Source organism: Glycine soja, chromosome 12, assembly GCF_004193775.1.
Source record: "Glycine soja cultivar W05 chromosome 12, ASM419377v2, whole genome shotgun sequence".
Lineage (NCBI taxonomy): Eukaryota > Viridiplantae > Streptophyta > Magnoliopsida > Fabales > Fabaceae > Glycine > Glycine soja.
Window position 1 is genome coordinate 25,591,306 of NC_041013.1, and position 24,063 is coordinate 25,615,368.

General features: G+C 34.0%; 1 protein-coding gene across 2 annotated transcripts; it reads right to left on the reverse strand.

Annotated features, from left to right (window-relative positions):
- Positions 1-757: 757 nt before the first annotated feature.
- LOC114378048 (probable purine permease 5) lies at positions 758-3,759 on the reverse strand. 2 transcript variants are annotated; one of them, XM_028336558.1, is made up of 3 exons: positions 3,562-3,759; positions 2,685-2,754; positions 758-2,050 (listed from the first exon to the last, which is right to left on the reverse strand). In XM_028336558.1, the coding sequence occupies exon 3, from the start codon at positions 2,043-2,045 to the stop codon at positions 987-989; it is 1,059 nt and encodes a 352-aa protein (XP_028192359.1). In that variant the 5' UTR covers positions 2,046-2,050; positions 2,685-2,754; positions 3,562-3,759; the 3' UTR covers positions 758-986. The 2 variants fall into 2 exon arrangements, with proteins under 2 accessions (XP_028192359.1, XP_028192358.1); XM_028336557.1 differs by lacking the exon at positions 2,685-2,754 and having other exon boundaries at positions 3,562-3,757.
- Positions 3,760-24,063: the final 20,304 nt, after the last annotated feature.

Here is a 24,063-nt window from a genome sequence, read left to right on the forward strand (position 1 = left end):
AGGGGGAGGTGGTAGTTGTTGTCATTTGTAGAGGAGTCTTGAAATGTTGCCCAATAATCACTATCGACAACAGTGAACGGTGGTCGAAGAAATTTGTAGGGAGGAGGTTGAAAGATTCAATGTAACAAACCTATGATAACACATTAATCCAACAATTGATAATTATTGTCTAGACCACCTTGATAGGTGGTCCATTGAAGCAATGGCCTATCAACAATGTTCTTTTCCATGACAAGGTTAGGTATGCTACTTTTCTCTAAAAATGAAAGTTATTTTCAAAATCGACCAATCATTAACTACTACACATTTTCTCTATAGCTTTTTTTCTTCTTAAACTAAACAAATTTTAAAATGTTAGATCGTACTTCAGGCAGTAACAATGGAGATCCCCTGTGACTTCCCCAAACCACAAAAACAATAGAAATAGGCTTATATATATTCTAGGTTTAAATACTTTTTTGGTTCATGTAATTTAGTGTTTTTTTTTTCATTTTCGTCTTGCATTTTTTTTTCGCTGTAGTCCTTACAAAGCATGCGTTTTTTTTGTTGTTCTTAAACCACTTTAGATAGTGATTTTTTCATTGTTCAAAGCATCTTTTTATTGATCAAAGTTTTATTTAAAACACTTTAAGGACAAAAAACAAAACACACATTTTGCGAGAAAAAAAATACAAGGACAAAAATTAAAAAAAAAGAAATAAATTACATGGTGGAAAAAAATATTTAAGCCTAGATACTAATATCATTTTACATTCTATCTTAAAATCAAGTGCTATAAAATAAAGTTATCCAACAGGTATTGCATCAAACCATTAAGACAGGCAAAGTGCAATTTCTGACAAAAAGTTATATTCTTTAAAGCATTAATATAAAGAATCATATTTGTGATTTACCCAACAACATTCCCAATATTTTATGTACGGAGATTTAATCATATACCTTACAACAATCACCTCTTAAGAACTGGAATCTGTGGCCACATTTCCTTATGATGATTTTTCACCCATAGAACTGCCATAAATATATGAGCCAAATCCCCAAAAGGTGATCACTAGGGAGAGGATCTTGAAACCACTCATAGGGTCCTTTAGCAGTATAACAGCTGCAATGCTTGTTATGGGTGTTCTTACTGCATTAAGCACACCTGCTAGCACAGTAGAGCCCAAGAAAATTATAGCAGTGCCCCCCAGAACCCCCAGCTGAAAAGTGATTGCACCCCAAATGATAACAAGATAATAAGCACTTCTACCACCTTCGAAAGTGGTAGCCTCATGTGCCATCCCTTGAAAATCACCACTCACAATCATCCCTACAGTGGTAAACAGAAATGCAAATAGAGAAACCATGACTTGCTGCTCCAGAACAACGATAAAGGATCTTCTTCCGAGCAACTTCACAAAGACGAGCTCTGAGAGAGCGAAAATAAGCCCATGGAAAGCAGATCCTAAAACATCCCATACAAATCCCATGATGTATTCACTATCACTAATGCTGGGATATCTGTCTGAACTCGAGTCCAGGGCAATGATGGTCAATGCAGCGGTTATGACGAAAACGGAATTCACTATTGAAGCATTCACTTTGTTCTTCACAAGAAAGTATCCAAAGAGCGCCGAAAACACAAGGGATGATGATGCCACAAGTGAGGCAGTGGATGCAGGGAGGTAAGCATAGGCATAAGCATACATGAGGTTATCAGCAGCACTTAGGAAACCCAAAACGATATAAGACAGACTCAGTTTTAAGTTCAGAGGAGTAGGAAAGGTTTTACTGATAAAGTATACAGGAAACAGTATTAAGGCAGTTAGGGGCCATCCAGCAACTGCTACCCAAGATATGATCCACTTACTCTGGCCACCGTTATCATAATAAACACGAGACAGAATGCTGGAAGCAGGAAATGCCACAAGCATTGCCAAGATGCTGAGAACAAGAAGAATCCAATAATGGATTGGCTTTCTTTTGTGTGCTTCAGTGAGCATGGTAGAAAATTTGGAAATCTGGGCCCGGAGTGAATCTGAGGGAATCGATGGTTCTGCCTCCATACTTTCTACAATATCATAAAAAATAACTCGGTGGTTAAAGTTTGCTAACTTAAGTTTGAATGGACTTCATTTTGCAAATTGAGTTGGCAAAAATGACTCTCCTTTTACTTCATTTTCAAATTTAGTTTCAAGGCAAAATTGAGGCCAAACTCAGTTTACAATCGGACCTAACTGAAAACCAAACATTGCCTAATTGCTCCCACCAGTGGCTTAAAGTTGTCATACTTTGGAAATAAGCAATTCTTTCTAAGTTACAGACAGACATAGAGTTTCATTCATTAAACAATTAGTTGAATATCTAAATCAGATAATTTAAGATTCAATAGTTCAGACCAATACTGTTGAGCATTGAGCAATTAACCAACAGCTGTGTGCAGTTTCCCTGCTCACTCAGGACTATTTAGCCTTAACCTGTTGAGCATCACTCCTTTACATCATAACCAAATCAGCAGAAGATTTTTTTTTTCTGACCCTTTGATGTAGTAAACAAAAAACTTCACTGAGTAAAAGCTTAAAAGAAAATTATAATCTACATTTTTTAACTTCCTGGGATTATCAAACATGTACTAATTAAAAATGAACGAAAATCCAAAGTCATATTCATAAGGAATATATCAGAAGTGAACCAGCAGGGCATACCGATTGTTAGGGTGAGTAGGAATAGCGTAGAGAATGTGCATTCATGTCCCAATAACAACCCGTAATATGGCTAAAGGAAAAAAAACAAAAGGTGAGATAGTTTGTAGGGCAGTGATTTGTGAATACTCCATTTTCCCAAGGACAAAACTTAAACCTAAAGGTGAGATAGTTCTTTAAGTGTTATTGGTGTTGCTCTCTAATTAGAATTAGAGTTTTATCTTGGTAATCTTTGTAACCCTTTACATATCTTTATTATGCGGATTATTGAAGTAAAACTACAATTCTGATCAGAAAGCAACTCCAACATAAGTACAATCAAGGAACTGTATCTAAGTTTTGTCCTTTCTTCCAAACACTTTATTCACAATTATAATTTCTTTCGACTTTCTTCTTATCGCATCATATTACTTATCAGTTATATTTTCTCTCTTCTCTTTCTCGCTTTATCTGTGTAAGTGTCAACTAGAGTGAAGATGTCCACCAATTTTCATCCTACTTTGAAAATGAAGCCTCTTATAATGCAACAACAGGAACTCATTCATGCATCTGCATATTATTTCTAAGTTTCCACACCCACGTTCAAGTTCTAATTCATAATTACAGCTTCCCATTCAGCCCAATTAAATAATTTGACTGATTTCTCGTTTTCAACAACATCAATTGTTAAAAAAAATGTTATGAAAATTAACTATATTTCAGAGAAAAAGAATTACAGGAAAAAGAAAAAAACCTACATAAACCAGTAATTTCTCCAAAATCACGCAGAAAACATAAAAAAAAGTGAAAATAAGAACAAAATATTAAAAAAGAACTTTTCAAGTGACTGTTGGTAAACAAAAAAAAAGTGAAATTAACAAAGAGATTGGAGACAACGAACCAGGTTGAATAAGTGGCAGAGATGTCATGACAGTCGCCTCTTGGGGAGAATGAAGGGGTCTATATGGGAAAGGGATTCACACTTGTGATTCTTGTGTTCGTCAGTGAAAGAGTGACGCAATCAATTAGCAATGGCCACTCTATAATATCTAAGTCGTTTAATATCGTTCACCTAAAATATAACTTCTTTTTTTCAAATGAAAATTTAAGTGAATTGGATTATCAGTTCATGATCACAAACCTCAAATAATACTTAAAAATTTTCACAACGATAATATAAATGAATAATTAAGGTCCTTACGTTATATGAATGAATGAATGTATTTATTACCGATTAGATCAATTTTTTATGTTCACTTTGATGGCTCCACCTAACATATAACTAGAGTTAATTAGTTATAATGACATAAACTGTTTAGAGTGTCATTTAATTAGATAGATTATGGCTCATATGATTTTTAATATTGCTATTATAAAATTTAATAAATTTATTAATATAATAAGTTATAATTGAAAACATAACAAAATAAAATTATTTTAAACCATATTTTTTTGTGAGAAGAATTTTAAACTATATATCGAATAAAGATTGTGGTTTGGTTTCTTTGGTTTGTGGGATCATTCATAATTGAGCCTGTACGAAAATATATAATTATATTGATATCTAATATGATTGTGGTTAATTGTGGGATAATTGAGCTTGTCGCCACATGAGTCATGAAAGCTTGTCAGCCACACTGGACTATGACTGTGTGAATCTTAAAATGCCTAAGCTGCGGTGGAGCACCCAACATGGATTTTCAAAAGAAAAAAAATATTAAAATAATTTCATTTAATTATAACTAATTCCCACAATTAAATCATGATTAAACTTCGATTAAACTAATAAACTTTGAATTATTTCCTTTATAGATTCCATCATGTATCCAAATTTTAAAAAAAACATTTGAAAAAATAAAACCCAGGAGTGAATTCAATTTGTGATCATCTAATCAATAATATGACATGCTTATAAAGACCGAGAGTATATAAATTTTTTTTCTGGATGGTATCAACTTGCTAGAGCAAAACTCATTTCGCACGATACGATAGTGACACCAATCACTTGATATATTACTTTTAAATTAGATGATCGGAATTTTTTTTCCTTTTTTTCTCTCCTTTATCACCATTGTCGCCTATGACGCGCTCACCTCACCTTGTTCAGACACCATTTCTTCACTCCCTCCTTACTCCCAAACACAACTAGTCCTTGTTCCCTAACCATGTCAAAGCGTAACTTTTGAACACTTATATTAGGATTGCACATACACAAATTGTCTAGGTTGAATCCTCACCAACACAACCAAACCCCACAACTCAAAAACCGGGATCATACAATCACAAAAAACATAGATCTAAATATGTCCACACACACACAAAAAATGAACCGGAAATCCATTTGGAAGAATCAAGACAAATACAACATAAAAGATGAAAACCTAAGAAGCACGGACGCGGCACTTCACCGACGTGTCCCGCGTTGGACTCGCACCAGACATGCATGCGGGTACGACTCCGGTGCGACGCGGTGTTCGTTGCTTCCACCGTCACCGGACACGGTTGAACAGTAGGACAAGCGCGGTTGGACGCGACCCTCCAAGTAGACACGCGCAACGCGACTCAACAAGCCTTAGGTATTTTTATTATTTATTTTAAAAAATGCTTACCAAAAGAACAACTCTTCTACGTTTTCTCCTTGTTGTTCCCGCAAGCGCCTCCATTACTGCACGCGTCACCTTTGTTTCCTTCCCCATGCAGGTAGGCCCTTGCTCCCTATTTCTTCTCTGGTTTTTCTCGTTGCCTTTGAAGGGTTGATGTGCCTTAGGTCCTTCACCTCTGTTTTTTTCGTGTTTAGTGTGGTTCCACATTTGTTCAAATGCCTTTAAACTTTTTACACATTCTCTCTCTTTATCTTTCTTTGTGTTGTTATCCATTGGCTCTTTCTTTGTGTTGTTAATTGTTATCCGCCAACTACATGTACCCCAACACCATTTATTCTTTATTTTATTGTAAAAATAAAATTTCTCTTTCTTTCTTTGTTATCCGCTGGCTGTTTCTTTATTTTATCCGCTGGCTTTTTCTCTTTCTTTATAAAAAACAAATTTTTTTACTCAACACCAAATGGATACAAACACTCTTGGTGTTGATCCAAAAAAGAGAAAGACATCAACTGTAGAAAATGCCTTCAATTTGCAAGCTAGAGAGACACTTGATCATGAAATTGCTAGAATGTTTTACTCTTTGGGGCTGCCTTTTCATTTAGCTAGAAATCCTCATTATAGGAAGGCATTTGCCTATGCTGCCAACAATCAGATCAGTGGTTACCAACCTCCAAGTTATAATAAATTAAGGACAACATTACTTCAAAATGAGAGAAGACATGTGGAGAATTTGTTACAACCAATTAAAAATGCACGGAGCCAGAAGGGTGTGAGCATTGTTAGTGATGGATGGAGTGACCCGCAAAGAAGATCTCTTATTAATTTCATGGTTGTCATGGAGAGTGGACCTATGTTTTTAAAGGCCATCGATTGTTCAAATGAGATCAAAGACAAGGATTTCATTGCCAAACATATGAGGGAGGTAATTATGGAGGTTAGGCACTCAAATGTTGTGCAAATAGTGATGGATAATGCAGTCGTTTGTAAAGCAGCAGGTTTAATAATTGAGGTTGAGTTTCCTTCCATCTATTGGACTCCATGTGTTGTCCATACATTAAATCTTGCTTTGAAGAACATATGTGCGGCCAAGAATACAAAAAAAAAAAAAACAATGTTGCTTATGAAGAATGTTCTTGGATCACCCAAATTGCGGATGATGCAATGTTTGTGAAAAACTTTGTCATGAGTGACTCTATGAGACTATCAATTTTCAATTCATTCAATTCATTGAAATTGCTATCCATTGCTCCAACAAGATTTGCCTCCACTATTGTAATGCTCAAGAGATTCAAGCAATTGAAGAAAGGACTCCAAGAAATGGTCATTAGTGACCAATGGTCTTCTTATAAGGAAGATGATGTTGCAAAGGCTATATTTGTGAAAGATACTTTGTTGGATGATAAATGGTGGGATAAGGTTGATTATATTTTTTCTTTCACTAGCCCTATCTATGATGTTCTTAGAAGAACGGATACGGAAGCTTCATCTCTCCATCTAGTATATGAGATGTGGGATTCAATGATTGAAAAGGTGAAGAATGCAATATATCAATATGAGAGAAAGGAGGAGAGTGAAGGATCAACCTTTTATGAGGTAGTGCACTCCATATTAATTGACCGTTGGACTAAGAGTAACACTCCTCTCCATTGTTTAGAATTGGATCAAGTGGCCTCAGAATAATTAAGAAGGGGGGTTGAATTAATTATTCCTAAACCTTTACTAATTAAAAAATTACTCTTCTAAAGCTTTTACTATGTTGTTAAGTAAATAAAGAGTAGAAAAGAAACTTAACCAAAAGTAAAAGCGGAAATTAAAATGCACAATGGAAATTAAAAGAGTAGGGAAGAAGGAGACAAATACACAAGGGTTTTTATACTGGTTCGGCAACAACCCGTACCTACATTCAGTCCCCAAGTAACCTGCGGTCCTTGAGTTTTCTTTTCAACCTTGTAAAAATCCTTTTACAAGCAAAGATCCACAAGGGATGTACCCTCCCTTGTTCTCTTTGAACAACCTAATGGATGTACCCTCCACTAGAACTTATCCACAAGAGATGTACCCTCTCTTGTTCTCAGTCAAACCAGAGTAGATGTACCCTCTACTTGTACCACAAAGGATGTACCCTCCAATGTGTTAAGACAAAGTTCTCAGGCGGTTAAACCTTTGAAACTTTGTGAATGGGGATACAAAAGAATTCTCAGGCGGTTAGTCCTTTGAAATCTTTTGTATATGGGAAAGGGAAGAATCAAAAGAATTCTCAGACTGTGTCGTTTTGAATTCTTTGACAAGGGAGAAGGGAGACACAAAAGAATTCAAGCGGTTAGTCCTTTGTTCTTTTGGAAAAGGGAGAAGAGAGACATAAAAAGAATTCAGGTGGTTAGTCCTTGGCGAATTCTTTTTGACAAAGGGAGAAGGGAATGAAAAGAATGAATAGTACAAGTTTTCAAGGTTTGGAAAAACAGAAAACTTTGGAAAGCTTTTGGCAAAAGGAAGAAGAAGAAGAAGTTCAAAGAGACTCAGAAATCAATGTGGAAAAATTGCTTGTGTAAAGAATGAATTGGAAAAGATAGATTTTTCAAATGCAAAACAAATCCTTGCTTTTATAGACTCTTCATGTCTGGTCAAGAGAACCATTAGAAGAGTTATGACCTTTAGAAAAACATAAAACCAATTTGAAAAAGTCAAAAACTATTTGAAGAGTTACATCTTTTGATTTTGTTCAGAAACTATCACTGGTAATCGATTACCAAATCAGTGTAATCGATTACACTAAGCTTTTATGTGAAAGGATGTGACTCTTCACATTTGAATTTGAATTTCAACGTTCAAACACATTGGTAATCGATTACCAAAACATTGTAATCAATTACAACATTTTGAAATCAATTGGAACGTTGTAAATTCAGTTGAAAGCTTTTTGAAAACCATTTTGCTACTGGTAATCGATTACAATAATCTGGTAATCGATTACCAGAGAGTAAAAACTCTTTGGTAAAAGGTTTTGAGAAAAATTCATGTGCTACTCAGTTTTTGCAAAAACTTTGTAATACTTATCTTGATTAAGTCTTTTCTTGATTCTTGAGTCTTGAATCTTGATCTTGATTCTTGGAACTTGAATCTTGAAACTTGATTCTTGATTCTTGAAATCAAACTTCCTCTTTGAACTTTGAAGTGTTCTTGATTCAATCTTGAACTAATCTTTGATTCTTGAGATCATCATCTTTGTTATCATTAAGTGTTCTTGACCTTTGAGCTTTTTTTCATCACCTTTGTTATCATCAAAACTTCTTTGAATCAATCTTGATTCATCATGAAGCTTGCTTCTGCAATCTCCCCCTTTTTGATGATGACAACTTCTGAAATCAAGAAACACATACACACACACACACACACACTTTTTCCTAGTCGATCACTCACATAAATTTCCATTATCCCCCATTGTTTTTGAATTTATGCTTCTCTTAAAATTAAGTTGATTACTCATGTGAGTTCTTGATTTAATCACTATTTCTCTCCCCCTTTGGCATCAACAAAAAGTCAAAGTGCGTAACATGTTTGAAACATACAAATACAACTAAGCATCCATACAACATTCATGGAAAAATATAAACCAAATCATGAAGCAAGAACCATGAATAGATCAAATATATAAAAACCACATTGTCAAATAACATAGTTAATATTTGTTCAAACATACCATGCAAATAAAGAAATAGTAAATTGTTCAAATATCATGATAATATAGATTATTTGGATAAGTCACTGACATCTAGCAGTCCTAATTCTCTTCTAATGTTGTAGAATGTATCTTTACTTAGTGGTTTTGTAAAAATGTCTGCAAGTTGATTTTTAGTATCTACAATTTCTAAAACAACATCACCTTTTAGAACACGATCTCTAATAAAATGATGCCTAATTTCTATATGCTTGGTTCTAGAGTGAAGAACTGGATTTTTAGATATGTTTATGGCACTTGTGTTATCATATTTTATGGGAATATGATCTAATACTATTCCATAATTAGATAGTTGTTGCTTCATCCACAGAATCTGTGCACAACAACTACCAGCAGAAATATATTCTGCTTCTGCTGTGGATAATGCTACATTATTTTGTTTCTTGCTATTCCAAGAAACAAGTGCAGACCCTATGAATTGACATGTACCACTAGTACTTTTCCTATCTGTTTTTTTTTTTGCTTCATCCGAATCTGAGTATCCTACTAGGTTGCATAAAGAATTCTTAGGGTACCATAATTCTAAACTAACGGTTCCTAATAGATATCTTATGATTCTTTTTACTGCCATTAAATGTGAAAACTTTGGATTTGATTGAAATCTTGCACACATGCATACACTAAACATAATATCTGGCCTACTTGTAGATAAGTAAAGTAGAGATCCAATCATACCTTTGTATTGCTTTGGATCAACAGGTTGACCGGATTCATCTTTGTCAAGATAACAGCTGGTGTTCATAGGAGTAGCCAAGTGTTTTGAGTTTTCCATTCCAAATCTTTTGATGAGTTCTTTGCAATACTTTGCTTGGTTGACGAAGATTCCATCATTTGTTTGTTTGATTTGTAGTCCAAGAAAATAATTTAAATCACCCATCATGGACATCTCAAATTCATTTTGCATATCAATAGAAAACTCCTTGCACAAAGATTCATTAGTAGATCCAAAAATTATATCATCAATATAAATTTGTACCAACAAGATATCATTATCCTTCTTTTTTATGAATAAGGTGGTATCTACTTTCCCTCGAGTGAAATTCTTTTCTAATAGGAATTTACTTAATCTTTCATACCAAGCCCTAGGTGCTTGTTTTAAGCCATAAAGTGCCTTCTTTAATCTATAGACATGGTCTAGTTTTTGTGAGTCTTCAGACCCAGGAGGTTGTTCCACATATACCTCCTCTTGAATTAGACCATTTAAGAAAGCACTCTTGACATCCATTTGATATAGTTTAAAATTCATAATAGATGCATATGCTAATAGCATCCTAATGGCTTCTAATCTAGCTACAGGTGCAAAAGTTTCTTCATAGTCTATACCTTCTTCTTGATTATATCCTTTTGCTACAAGTCTAGCTTTATTCCTAATTACTATACCATTTTCATCCAATTTATTTCTAAATACCCACTTAGTTCCTATGATTGGATAATCTGAAGGTTTTTCTACTAATTCCCATACACCATTTCTTTCAAATTGATTTAATTCTTCTTGCATAGCTACTATCCAATGGTCATCTATAATAGCTTCCTTAAAGTTTTTAGGTTCTATTAATGAAACAAATGCCATATTATTGCATAAATCTTTAAGAGAGTGTCTAGTTGTTACCCCTTTTGAGATATCACCGATGATGTTATCAAAAGGATGATTTCTTGAAGTTTCCATTCTTTGGGAATATTATCATTTTCTTGTGTTGTGTTCTCTTGATCATCCTTGTCTTCATCATCTCTCTTTCTTTTCAGATTTCTTTCTTCATTTTGAGTATCTTCCAAAGTATCTACAATATCATCAAGAAACTCCTTTCTCGGGGAGGTAATATTAGTTTCATCAAAAGTAACATGTATTGATTCCTCAATTGTCATGGTTCTTTTGTTGTAAATTCTAAATGCTTTACTATGTAAGGAATACCCAAGGAAGATACCCTCATCTGCCTTAGCATCAAACTTTCCTAGGCTTTCTTTACCATTGTTTAGAACAAAACATTTACATCCAAAAACAAGTAAATGTGCAATGTTTGGTTTTCTATTGTTGAAAAGTTCATATGGGGTTTTCTTGAGAATGGGTCTGATTAAGGCTCTGTTCATAATATAACATGTGGTGTTAACCGCTTCTGCCCAAAAGTATTTTGGAAGAGGTGTGTCATTTAAAAGAGTTCTAGCAATTTCTTCTAGGGCTTTATTTTTCCTTTCTACTAATCCATTTTGTTGGGGTGTCCTAGGTGCAGAAAAGTTGTGTTCTATGCCATATTCATCACAAAACATTTCAAACTCATTGTTTTCAAATTCACCTCCATGATCACTTCTGATGGAGATAATTTTGAGATTCTTTTTGTTTTGAATGACTTTGGCAAGTCTTCTAAATGCATGAAATGCATCATTTTTATGAGTAAGAAATAAAGTCCAAGTATACCTAGAATAGTCATCAACAATTACTAATGCATAGTAACTTCCTCCAAAACACCTGACCCTAGATGGTCCAAACAAATCCATGTGTAATAATTGCAATGGTTGAGTGGTGGAAACAATATTTTTAGATTTAAAAGATACTTTCGTTTGTTTACCTTTTTGGCATGCATCACATAACTTATCTTTTTCAAATTTTAATTTAGGCAAGCTAATAACTAGATCTTTTGAAATTAATCTATTTAGATGATCCATGTTAATATGAGCAATTCTCTTATGCTATAACCATGGATCACAATCTTTACTTAAAAAGCATCTATCATTTTCATATTTTTGTTTTAAATCAATCATGTAAACATTATTTTCTCTAAAACCTATATGTTCAATATCTTTGTCATGCTCATGCTTAATAACACATTTTTCAGAATCAAAAGATACTTTATATCCTCTATCACATAATTGACTAACACTTAATAAGCTATGCTTCAATCCTTCTACAAGCAACACATTTTCAATAGGAGTAGAAGAACTCGTACCTATTTTACTGACTCCAATAATTTTGCCTTTGTTGTTGTCACCATATGTAACGTGTCCACTTTTCTTGGGGAAAATGGTTGTAAATTTGGATACATCTCCCGTCATATGCTTGGAACATCCACTGTCGATATACCACTTCTTCCTTACAGAATCTTCTTTGTTGTTCTCATCAAATTTTGTCATGAGACATAAGTTGACTCGGTCTTCATCATGATCTTGAAATAACCTATTCCTGAAAATACTTTTATAAAACAAAGAATTTAAAGAGGCCATGAATCTTGAAGCGGTTAAACTTTCTACAAGATACCTGCTCAAAAACCACTTATTGGATCAAGTGGCCTCAGAATAACTAAGAAGGGGGGGGGGGTGAATTAATTATTCCTAAACCTTTACTAATTAAAAAATTACTCTTCTAAGGCTTTTACTATGTTGTTAAGTAAATAAAGAGTAGAAAAGAAACTTAACCAAAAGTAAAAGCGGAAATTAAAATGCACAACGGAAATTAAACGAGTAGGGAAGAAGGAGACAAACACACAAGGGTTTTTATACTGGTTCGACAACAACCCGTGCCTACATCCAGTCCCCAAGCGACCTGCGGCCCTTGAGATTTCTTTTCATCCTTGTAAAAATCCTTTTACAAGCAAAGATCCACAAGGAATGTACCCTCCCTTGTTCTCTTTGAACAACCTAGTGGATGTACCCTCCACTAGAACCGATCCACAAGAGATGTACCCTCTCTTGTTCTCAGTCAAACCCAAGTACATGTACCCTTTACTTGTACCACAAAGGATGTACCCTCCAATGTGTTATGACAAAGTTCTCAGGCGGTTAAACCTTTGAAACATTTTGAATGGGGATACAAAAGAATTCTCAGGCGGTAAGTCATTTGAAATCTTTTGTATATGGGAAAGGGAAGAATCAAAAGAATTCTCAGATTGTGTCGTTTTGAATTCTTTGACAAGGGAAAAGGGAGACACAAAAGAATTCAGGCGGTTAGTCCTTTTTTCTTTTGGAAAAGGGAGAAAAGAGACACAAAAAGAATTCAGGTGGTTAGTGCTTGGCGAATTCTTTTTGGCAAAGGGAGAAGGGAATGAAAAGAATGAATAGCGCAAGTTTTCAAGGTTTGGAAAACCAGAAAACTTTGGAAAGCTTTTGGCAAAAGGAAGAAGAAGAAGAAGTTCAAAGAGACTCAGAAATCAATGTGGAAAAATTGCTTGTGTAAAGAATGAATTGGAAAAGATAGATTTTTCAAATGTAAAACAAAGTCTTGCTTTTATAGACTCTTCATGTCTGGTCAAGAGAACCATTAGAAGAGTTATGACCTTTAGAAAAACATAAAACCAATTTGAAAAAGTCAAAAGCTATTTGAAGAGTTACATCTTTTGATTTTGTTTAGAAACTATCACTGGTAATCGATTACCAAATCAGTGTAATCAATTACACTAAGCTTTTATGTGAAAGGATGTGACTCTTCACATTTGAATTTGAATTTCAACGTTCAAACACATTGGTAATCGATTACCAAAACATTGTAATCAATTACAACATTTTGAAATCAATTGGAACGTTGTAAATTCAGTTGAAAGCTTTTTGAAAACCATTTTGCTACTGGTAATCGATTACCAAAGAGTAAAAACTCTTTGGTAAAAGGTTTTGAGAAAAATTCATGTGCTACTCAGTTTTTGAAAAACCTTTTTAATACTTATCTTGATTAAGTCTTTTCTTGAATCTTGATCTTGACTCTTAGAACTTGAATCTTGAAACTTGATTCTTGATTCTTGAAATCAAACTTCCTCTTTGAACTTTGAAGTGTTCTTGATTCAATCTTGAACTCATCTTTGATTCTTGAGATCATCATCTTTGTTATCATGAAGTGTTCTTGACCTTTGAGCTTTTTTTCATCACCTTTGTTATCATCAAAACTTCTTTGAATCAATCTTGATTCATCATGAAGCTTGCTTCTACATTTAGCTCATTCCTTAAATCCTAGGTAATTAACTCTATACTTTTTTACTTACATTTTTTTAGAATTACATAAATTTTAATCATGTATATATTTCTTTTTAATTGTAGATATTATAGTCATGAATGGCTAAGTGAAGATTCTAATCGAGTTCCTCCACATCAAGATATGGAACTCACTCGTGAAAGATTAAAATGCTTCATGAGGTTCTTTCTTGATGTGGATGTAAGGAGAAAAGTGAATATGAGTTTGCCAACTTCTCAGATGGAAGAGAAGGTTTTGATGATCTTGATTCTTTAAATGATAGAGGTCAAATGGATCCAAAAGCTTGGTGGCTAGTTCATGGCGTTAATGCTCCAATACTTCAAAAGGTTGCCCTTAAGCTACTTGTGAAACCTTGTTCATCTTCATGTTGTGAAAGGAATTGGAGTACATATTCATTTATCCATTCTTTAAAGAGAAACAAGATGGAACCACATAGAGCTGAAGATTTAGTATTTGTTCATAGCAATCTATGACTTCTCTCAAGGAATACTCCACAATATCATCAAGAGGAAACAAAAATGTGGGATGTAGCTGGAGATGATTTTGGATCACTTGATGATTGTGGTATTCTTGAAATTGGTAGTTTGTCTTTAGATGAACCAGAGTTAGAGGGTGTCTTTTTCAATGATGATTGCTAGTTTGTGGAATTCTTGAAGAGTTGAAGTTGCTAATTCATCATCTTGCTTTATAATTTTTTTTTTGTAAAGAAACAAAGCGTACAAATTGTATAATGAGGTCTCTTAGTATTTTTTTGTGACTCATTATCATAGGAAAAGTTCTTTTGAGATGATGAAGAATATATAAATCTTGATTTTCAATTTAGATCTTTTATGTATATCGCTCATATTTAATTTTATGTAATTTTATTTTATTTAATTATATATATATATATATATATATATATATATATATATATATATATAGTTGTGTGTCTTACATTTTCAACATTACAGGTGTCCACATGTCCATATTCGTGTCGTGTCCGGTGTCCATGTCGGTGTCTGACACCAATCACCTGATATATTACTTTTAAATTAGATGATTGGGATTTTTTTCCTTTTTTTCTCTCCTTTGTCACCATTGTCACCTATGATGCACTGCACCTTGTTCAGACACCATTTCTTCACTCCCTCCTTACTCCCAAACACAACTAGTCCTTGTTCCCTCACCATGTCAAAGCACAACTTTTGAACACTTATATTAGGATTGCACATACACAAATTGTCTAGGTTGAATCCTCACCAACACAACCAAACCCCACAACTCAAAAATCGGGATCATACAATCACAAAAAACATAGATCTAAATATGTCCACACACAAAAAAAAAAAAAGAACCAGAAATCCATTTGGAAGAATCAAGACAAATACAACATAAAAGATGAAAACTTTATATCGTTGTCAATGATCGTCATGGTGATACGAACATGGAGATGGGACGGATCACCTTGAAGAATTCAGAATTTAGGAATGAGTTTTAGTTAACTTTTGGGAAAGGATAGTGATGCCACACTCAAGAAAAGATGAGATGGTGAGTGATAAGTCATAGGTTGACGCCACAAGTTGTCTTAATAAGATCGGATTCAATTTTTTTCCTAAGAATTAAGAGGAGCTCTCACAAAAAGGAGAAAACTCAGATTTCATTGAAACTCAATCTGCCTCAAAGATACAAAGTTTTCCTTATTATTTTTGACTAGGCTTCCCTCTAAACATCTCACTAGAAATTAATTCCCACTAAGAATTAAATTCTCACTTCCATTAAATTTATACTAGAAATAAAATCTCACTAACCACTATAATAGCTTGGGAAGTCTAAGGAATATAAAAACTTACCAAAGGATATCAAGAGTCAGTTGAACTTATTACCTAAAAATAAAATATGAAAATTAAGGAAAAATAGAAAAATTGAGTCTTAATTTATTCTTCAACCCAAAACTAAGAAACCAACCCAAAGAAGCTCAAACCCTCATATGTGACAATCTTAAGTTGGGCTGAATTTATCTTCAAGTTGTAAGAATGTGATAATATTTAGATTGTGCTCAAATGCAGTTGCACCTTCTTTTGCTTGCACATCCATGACCAAGCCTTGCAAAGCCTCTTTAACTCTTTTAGTTTTGGCTATAGTCATTGGGTCTTATATTCCTTGCAAAGGTTCTTTAAGATTGTTTCACCTATCATGGTTTCCGTCACATTGACAGGGGAGCGACCTTACTATCATCGTAAGCACCACCTCTTCACTGTGGCGATTACCTTTACGGGAAAGTGCACACTATGCAATAGTAACAATGAACCTAAAGTTTGGATATCATACCCTAGAGACTAGTGATGTGACACCCTCTATCCCGACATATATATAAATAAATAAAATATATTGGTAAACAAAAATCAAATGGGTAAAAGGTTCACATTCATTTCAATTACCAAATAAACTCATTAAAAATATATTCGGCTCAAAATAAGGCCGTCAAATTTACAAAAATATTTTGTTAAATCAGTGAGGTGAAATAAAATAGACTAACATCATAAAATTAACATAAAAACTTATATCCCAATGTCACATCTTATCAGAGCGTTGTGTCCCGACGTCTTTCAGCATAATATTCCTTAAAGCAGTTCACCTAGTCATCTGCTCCCCCGAACACAAAGTTCAAGATCATCACAGGATCCAAACACAAACAGCAAACTGGGAGTGAGTTATCACATTCCTAACTAATAGAGAAACAAGACAACTAGATATACATATCATATAAACCAAATAAAACTTACTTACATGTAATTCACGTAATTCCACCACTTTGTCATTCAAAGTTCACTTTTCATTCATCAATCACATTACACAAGAATCACACGCTCTGATCAAGACATAATAACACCTCAATTTCATAATAAACAATTAGCAAGCGCATGAGACAATTATGCTAAGACTCAAGCCTACATGCAATGTGGTACCATGTCAGTGAAAAACCACCCTGGGGCGCTTAGGAGTACATAACATGACACACCACACAATGGGTTTGCCAGGTCACTCTCACTAAGTAAAATCATAGGGAGACCAGTCAGGGTCACGATGTTTTGCGAGAATGCTCCAACCATATGGGATCAGCATAGGCTTAAAGGAGCACTCAAACCCGATGACCCCCAAGGCCTACACTCCGAAGAGTCCGTCAGGGCCTCTCCCTCCTGATTCAGGTCCAACCCCTAAAATTATTCTAGCACACAGACACTGCTAGTGAATTATACAATACCCACGACCTCACACTCGTGTCTTAAACACGTACAACATATTGCGCTACAATTTAACACTGATTCCTAAATAGGAAACCTACACTTTCTCTTTAACACTGCGCATTTACACTTTTCTCAAGATAACACTGGTCGGGTTATTGTACAATTCACAGCTTACAACACAAATAATGTCACATCAATAATTAATCACACATTTATTCACAACCAAAACTCATTCACAATTTCACATCTCATAATGTCACAATCCACCATCACATGTTTTCACGTATCTCACAATTCAACACCTGTTCTACTTTACACTTTTACTCAATCTCAATAACAATATTATAATCTCAAGGCAACATATTATTCCACAATTCATCACATATTTCATTTATAAGCACTGCTCATGAATTATACAATACCACGACCTCACACTCATGTTTCAAACATGTTTAACACAATTGCGCTACAATTTAACACTGGTTCCTAACTAGGAACCTACACTTTCTCTTTAACACTGCGCATAAACACTGGTCGGGTTATTGTATAATTCATAGCTCACGATATAATTAATGTAACATCAAGTGTTAAACACATTCATTTATTTACAATCGAATATCATGTCCACACTTTAACATCTCATAACATCACATCAACCATCTCATAACATTCCTAATGATATTCATAAGGTACAACATACACATGTTCATCAAATTTAACCATAATATTCTCAAACTCCAACACTTAATAATTTTTGGAATCATACTATAACACTCTACAATATTATTTACATAAATTATTAATATAAATAACAACCTCTATATATATATAAGCTAGCATACATCATATTGAATCACAAATTATGAAGTAAGCTTTCAATGCACAAATTCTAAATAATTATATAAACACTTTGGTCAATTTCAATTATGATATTAACTTTTTAAATTATATATAAAAACTTAAACAGCAAGAAAAATAGAAAATACAAAATCAATATCTCTCTCTAAATTTCTCCTTTATTTCAACAATTCATATTAATTAGAAAAAGTACTCGATTTATAGGGTTCACGCTCAACACAATAGCATATCAATTCCACAACAATTGGTCTGTCAAACATATATAATTCACTGTAATAATTATAAGGATAAAATGAAAATTGCAAAAACATCCCAAAACTCATTCCAATTGATATCTCTAAGGATCCCTACACATATTCTCACTAATTCCCAATTGTAAATAACTCATTCCTTATCTCTAAGCGGACTCACGTGTCTTCAGCCAGCGATAGCAGCATCTCTCGCGGTTCTCTGAGATTCCTCCAATTTTTTTCCTCTAGCTGCTCCGATAGAATTCCTAAACGTCAAAGAGACAGAGAAGGGATTGAAGCCTCCACTTGTACTGTCACCATGCGATTTATTTTTGTCCCTCCACAAATATTATCTCGCAAATCCCAACGGTGGAAGCGTGGGAAATTTAATTTCTAACAACATATCCAAATTTCATAAAACTCCAACGGTTAACGAAACCGAGATCGTAGTTTTACCGAGACAGCTCTGGGTTTCTGCGGGAAAGGAAAATGCTACAATGCGAGGGGTATTTCTCTTATCTCAGACACAATATCGAAATTCCCAACGGTGAGAATTCTAGTAATTGGGATGCAAACGTGGTGCTCAAATTTCACGACGAGCCAACGGTGAACGAGTCCGAGATCATCATTTTTCTGAGACAGGTTAGGTGGTCTGCGGGAAAAAGAGAGGGTTTTGGGAGAAGAGAGAAGAAACAACATTGTGATGGAGAGGAGGCTGAGGAGTCAGTCTGAAAACTGACCTAGCATGTTGTTATTTATAGCTAGGGGCATTTACGACCGATTGTTTACTCTATTTATTTATTTATTATTTTATAAAAACAAACTTTATTTTATTCTCTATCAAACAAATAAATAAAATACCCTTTTTATTTTCTCTCAAATCATTATTTTAATTAATAATTATATCTCCTTATTTATTTATTTATAAAATCTCATCATTTATTTTAAACTCTATTTATTTATAAATAACAATCCTTTTTAATCTAGTTTACGAAAATTGGGATGTTACAATTTCACCCCTCTTAAAAGAAGTTTCGTCCCCGAAACTTGCCGAAAGATCAAGAAAAAGATATTACACATATAGTTCTCAATATCAAGTTGTGTGCTCTGTTGAAACACTTATCTGTGACTTCGATCATAAGAGTCTTCTACACTTGACGATAAATCTGGTGATTCTCGTTCCCTCAATGATAGTTTTTCATGAGTTAAGTTGTGTCGCAAGAGTAACATCTCAATGATAATAGAATGTGAATGACATACTATTTGGAGTATAATAATACTATAGGAGACGCTAATGACAATTTGAAACAAACAAACAAACACAAGGAGACGGAACTGATTACATGGTCGACTCTTTTTCGAACATCGGAAGGTTCAAGAAAAATAATGAGTTTCGAGTCTCTCATGCTCTACCAATCCTAATTCACAATGACTATCGAGAATACATGATTTGCCTACCCTCGAGTCTAAGCCTCTTCCTTCAACATGATCTTTCTCACTTTCGTATACTTGACTCATAAGTCTTGCTTCAAGAAATCGTAACGGTTCAACTATAATACTAACTGAATAAGCAAAACAAATCACTTCTCACTTCTATAAAATTGTTCAAACTTAAGTTTTACTCCTTATATAAATTTCACTAGAAAGCTTAAACTCACTCGAGTCATCTTTAACAAGGGTTAGGGTTGATCCAATGGATCCTAATATAACCTTTTTGTTCGACTACTAGTTAAGAGCATTTCATCTTAATCTTAGGTTTCCTCTCATCTCAAAACAACTTCTGCCCAAGAAGGATTTGTAGTTATCTTTCACCTAGATGTAGCATACTCTAAGGGTCATCTTCATCTAATTAAAATGCATACGAAATTCTTAGTACGAACATGATTCCCAAGGGTCTATAACAACCTTAAGGTATACCCCATAATTCAACTTAACTGGAAACATACTAAACACTAATCATTGAAACCACAACATTCAGGGTAGGAGATCCTGTCACGCATTCAACGAACACATAGTGGTCATGACCAAGTACATATAGAGGCCACAATAGGTACTAAGGTATTCCTTGAAGCATCCACAAACTTTTCCAGATTAAGGTAAAAAGAACTAAGATTTATCTTGCTAATCATGTAACTATCATCCATAATCCTTTAGGTCACCTACCTTACACAAGAACACTCACTCTCAAACCTTTTCATGCGTAACAATTAATGCCTTACTAACTACCTTACACTTTTCTTAAGGTTTCACATTAAACCTCTTAATTATTCTTCACAACTTTTCTAATTACATTATGTTCTCGAACAACTCTATACTAGATATTTCTCACGAACTACGGTTACAAGTTTCTATGGGTACTACACTTATAAGATTCTCAATCTTGCACTTAGGTGGTAACTAAGCATATCTTCAAGGAACACAAGTACATGACTTACTAAGTTTGACTTTCGTATATGGGTAACAAGGAAAATGCATACTCAAGTGTTTCCCCTCAAAACACCTTAACGTGATTAACAAGGGCGAAGTCTCTCTCTATTCGTAACAGAAGAAGCACATGACAACAAATTGAGCAGTTTAACAAGACATGATTGAAAGATGAGCAAATAATGACAACATGAACACTCGATTGATTAGGAGACAATAATTTGGAATAAAAAAATGATCACTTATTCAAAATCAACAACAATATCTCAAAGAATTCTAGAAACGAAAACATGACCACAATGTACACCCATATGAAGCCGTTAACAATCGCTTGATTGTGACAGAAACATCAATAATCCAATTGTTTGATGTAGGCTCATAACACAACGAATGAATTAAACTCAAGCTTTCAAGTGTAATCAAATTACTTGACTTAAGCATGCAACACAAAGAACAGGTTGCACTAGAATTAGAAGGTACGATCAAAAGAGTATTCCTTATGAAATATAACTTGATATGAGTCTTCCAACTATAGAATATTAGCATCACTAAGAACAAAAATCACAAACAATCATACTATCTATGCAATTAAGGCAAAACACCATACTACAACTATATATACTTAGAATTATAAGGTTCCTATAACAAGTATAAAACGTACATTTAAGAGTAAGAATTAAACAATTAATAAGGATGTATTAAAGAATCACAAGCTTCAATAACTACATTCACGACTACACATAAAATAAAGGGAGTTAAGTAGTCATGCGTTTACACATCAAGAAAGACACACTCATCCAAGATATGTATATGGTCCAAAAGGTTCTTGCAACACTAATCCACACATCAAGGGAGAAATAAACTAACTAACAACATGCACACAGGATGATAAAGGTTCATTAACACATTATCAATCAATATCAAGACTACTTGAATCACCCAATGGCTTGCCATAATGTCCAACCGCACTTCGCAAATTATAGAGATGGCCAATCTCATAACTCATGACTCAACAGTTGATTTATGGTATAGCAAACATTAAGGATGCAAGACAAATACAAACATTATTATTAAGTCTCATTTAGTCATGTAGGAGAAAATAAAAATAATAATTCAAGCATGTTCAACAAAACTAGTCATAAGTAACCACACAGAGTGCACACCAGAATATGATAAGCACATAACACACTGGCCGAAAGGTTCGACCTGCTCTGATACCACTAAATGTGACACCCTCTACCCCGACATATATATAAATAAATAAAATATATTGGTAAACAAAAATCAAATGGGTAAAAGGTTCACATTCATTTCAATTACCAAATAAACTCATTAAAAATATATTCGGCTCAAAATAAGGCCGTCAAATTTACAAAAATATTTTGTTAAATCAGTGAGGTGAAATAAAATAGACTAACATCATAAAATTAACATAAAAACTTATATCCCAATGTCACATCTTATCAGTGCGTTGTGTCCCGACGTCCTTCAGCATAATATTCCTTAAAGCAGTTCACCTAGTCATCTGCTCCCCCGAACACAAAGTTCAAGATTATCACAGGATCCAAACACAAACAGCAAACTGGGAGTGAGTTATCACATTCCTAACTAATAGAGAAACAAGACAACTAGATATACATATCATATAAACCAAATAAAACATACTTACATGTAATTCACATAATTCCACCATGTTAGACAAGTGGCCTCAAATATCTTAAGAAGGGGGGGTTGAATTAAGATATTCCAAACTACTTCCCCAATTAAAAAACTATTTCACTTGTTATTCAAGTTATGAATTCCCTTAATGACAATCTTCTTAAATATTAATTCAAATAAAACAATTTGAATATGAATATAAAGCAATAATAAATAAAGGAGATTAAGGGAAGAGAAAATGCAAACTCAGTTTTATACTGGTTCGGCCACACCCTTGTGCCTACGTCCAGTCCCCAAGCAACCCGCTTGAGAGTTCCACTATCTTGTAAATTCCTTTTACAAGTTCTAAACACACAAGGACAATCCTTCCTTTGTGTTTAGAATTCCTTTACAACAAGAGACTCACGGTCTCTTAATCCCTTAGAGAATGAGAAGAAGAAGAAGAATAAATCTCTCTAGAAAGAGATGGATTTTACAGATTGAGCACTCAAATAATTCCTTAATGAATTGCAATTGAATTGGCCAAGGAATACTTAAGAGGATAAAATGAATTTGCTCTTTGAGAGGATAAACACTTGTTGTTCTTAAAAATCTCTGAGCAATTTCGTGTTTAAGTCACATATATATAGACCATTGGTGGTCATGAATAAGGCCTTTGAAAAGTTGTGACTCTTGAAATTATTTTTCTGAAAATCCTGTCTGGTAATCGATTACAGTAATTGTGTAATCGATTACAGCTTTTAAAATTTGAATTAAAACGGTTACTAACTGCTGGTAATCGATTACCAAAATTGTGTAATCGATTACACAGTCTAAAATTTCGAATTCAAATTTTTGTAGCTGTTATAAAACATATTTGGCCACTGGTAATCGATTACATCCTCTGGTAATCGATTACCAGAGAGTAAAACCTTTGAGAAACACTTTTTAATTTAAATTACTTGGCCAAACCTCTGCTAATTCAATTAGGAATTCCCTTCCTAATATTCTAGTGATCATTTTGATGTTGTGGCTTGTTAATCTTGAAGTATTGTCTTGAATTTAATCTTGAAAAGCCCATTTGCATAAATTGCATCATATCATCATGATCATCATCAAAACATCAAAGGCAATTGCATCTACAATCTCCCCCTTTTTGATGATGACAGTACAATACCTGAAATCAAGATTCAAGCAAGCAACAAACAATTGTATATAGATAAAATGTGCATGCGTTTACTCCCCCTATATTTCGGAATTCATGATCACTTGATTTCTAAGTTTGTTAAGCTTTTTCTTAAGCTTTTTCTACAACCTTTTCTCCCCCTTTGGCAACATCAAAAAGCCAAAGAACTCGGAAATCAACACAGATATAACAATGGAGTAGAAAGATATAAATATCAGAGTATAAAGCACAATAAGCCAAACTCACAAAGAAGAAATAATCAAACCATAATCCAAATAACTTAAAATGTCAACAACCACAAAATATTCAAGACTGAAATTTAAAAACCACAAGATAAATAAGCAAAGTACTTAACATAATTAAATTAAACTCTAAGAGACTAAATAGCCAAAATACACGGCTTAAAAAAGACATATAATCAGAAACTAAAATCTAAGAAGACGGAGGTGGTGGTGGAAGATCGAAACTCTGACGAATGTATCCGACATCCTCTTCAAGCTGTGTAAGGCGAATGTCCATACCGGCAAAGCGTGAATCTAACGAGTCGAAGCGG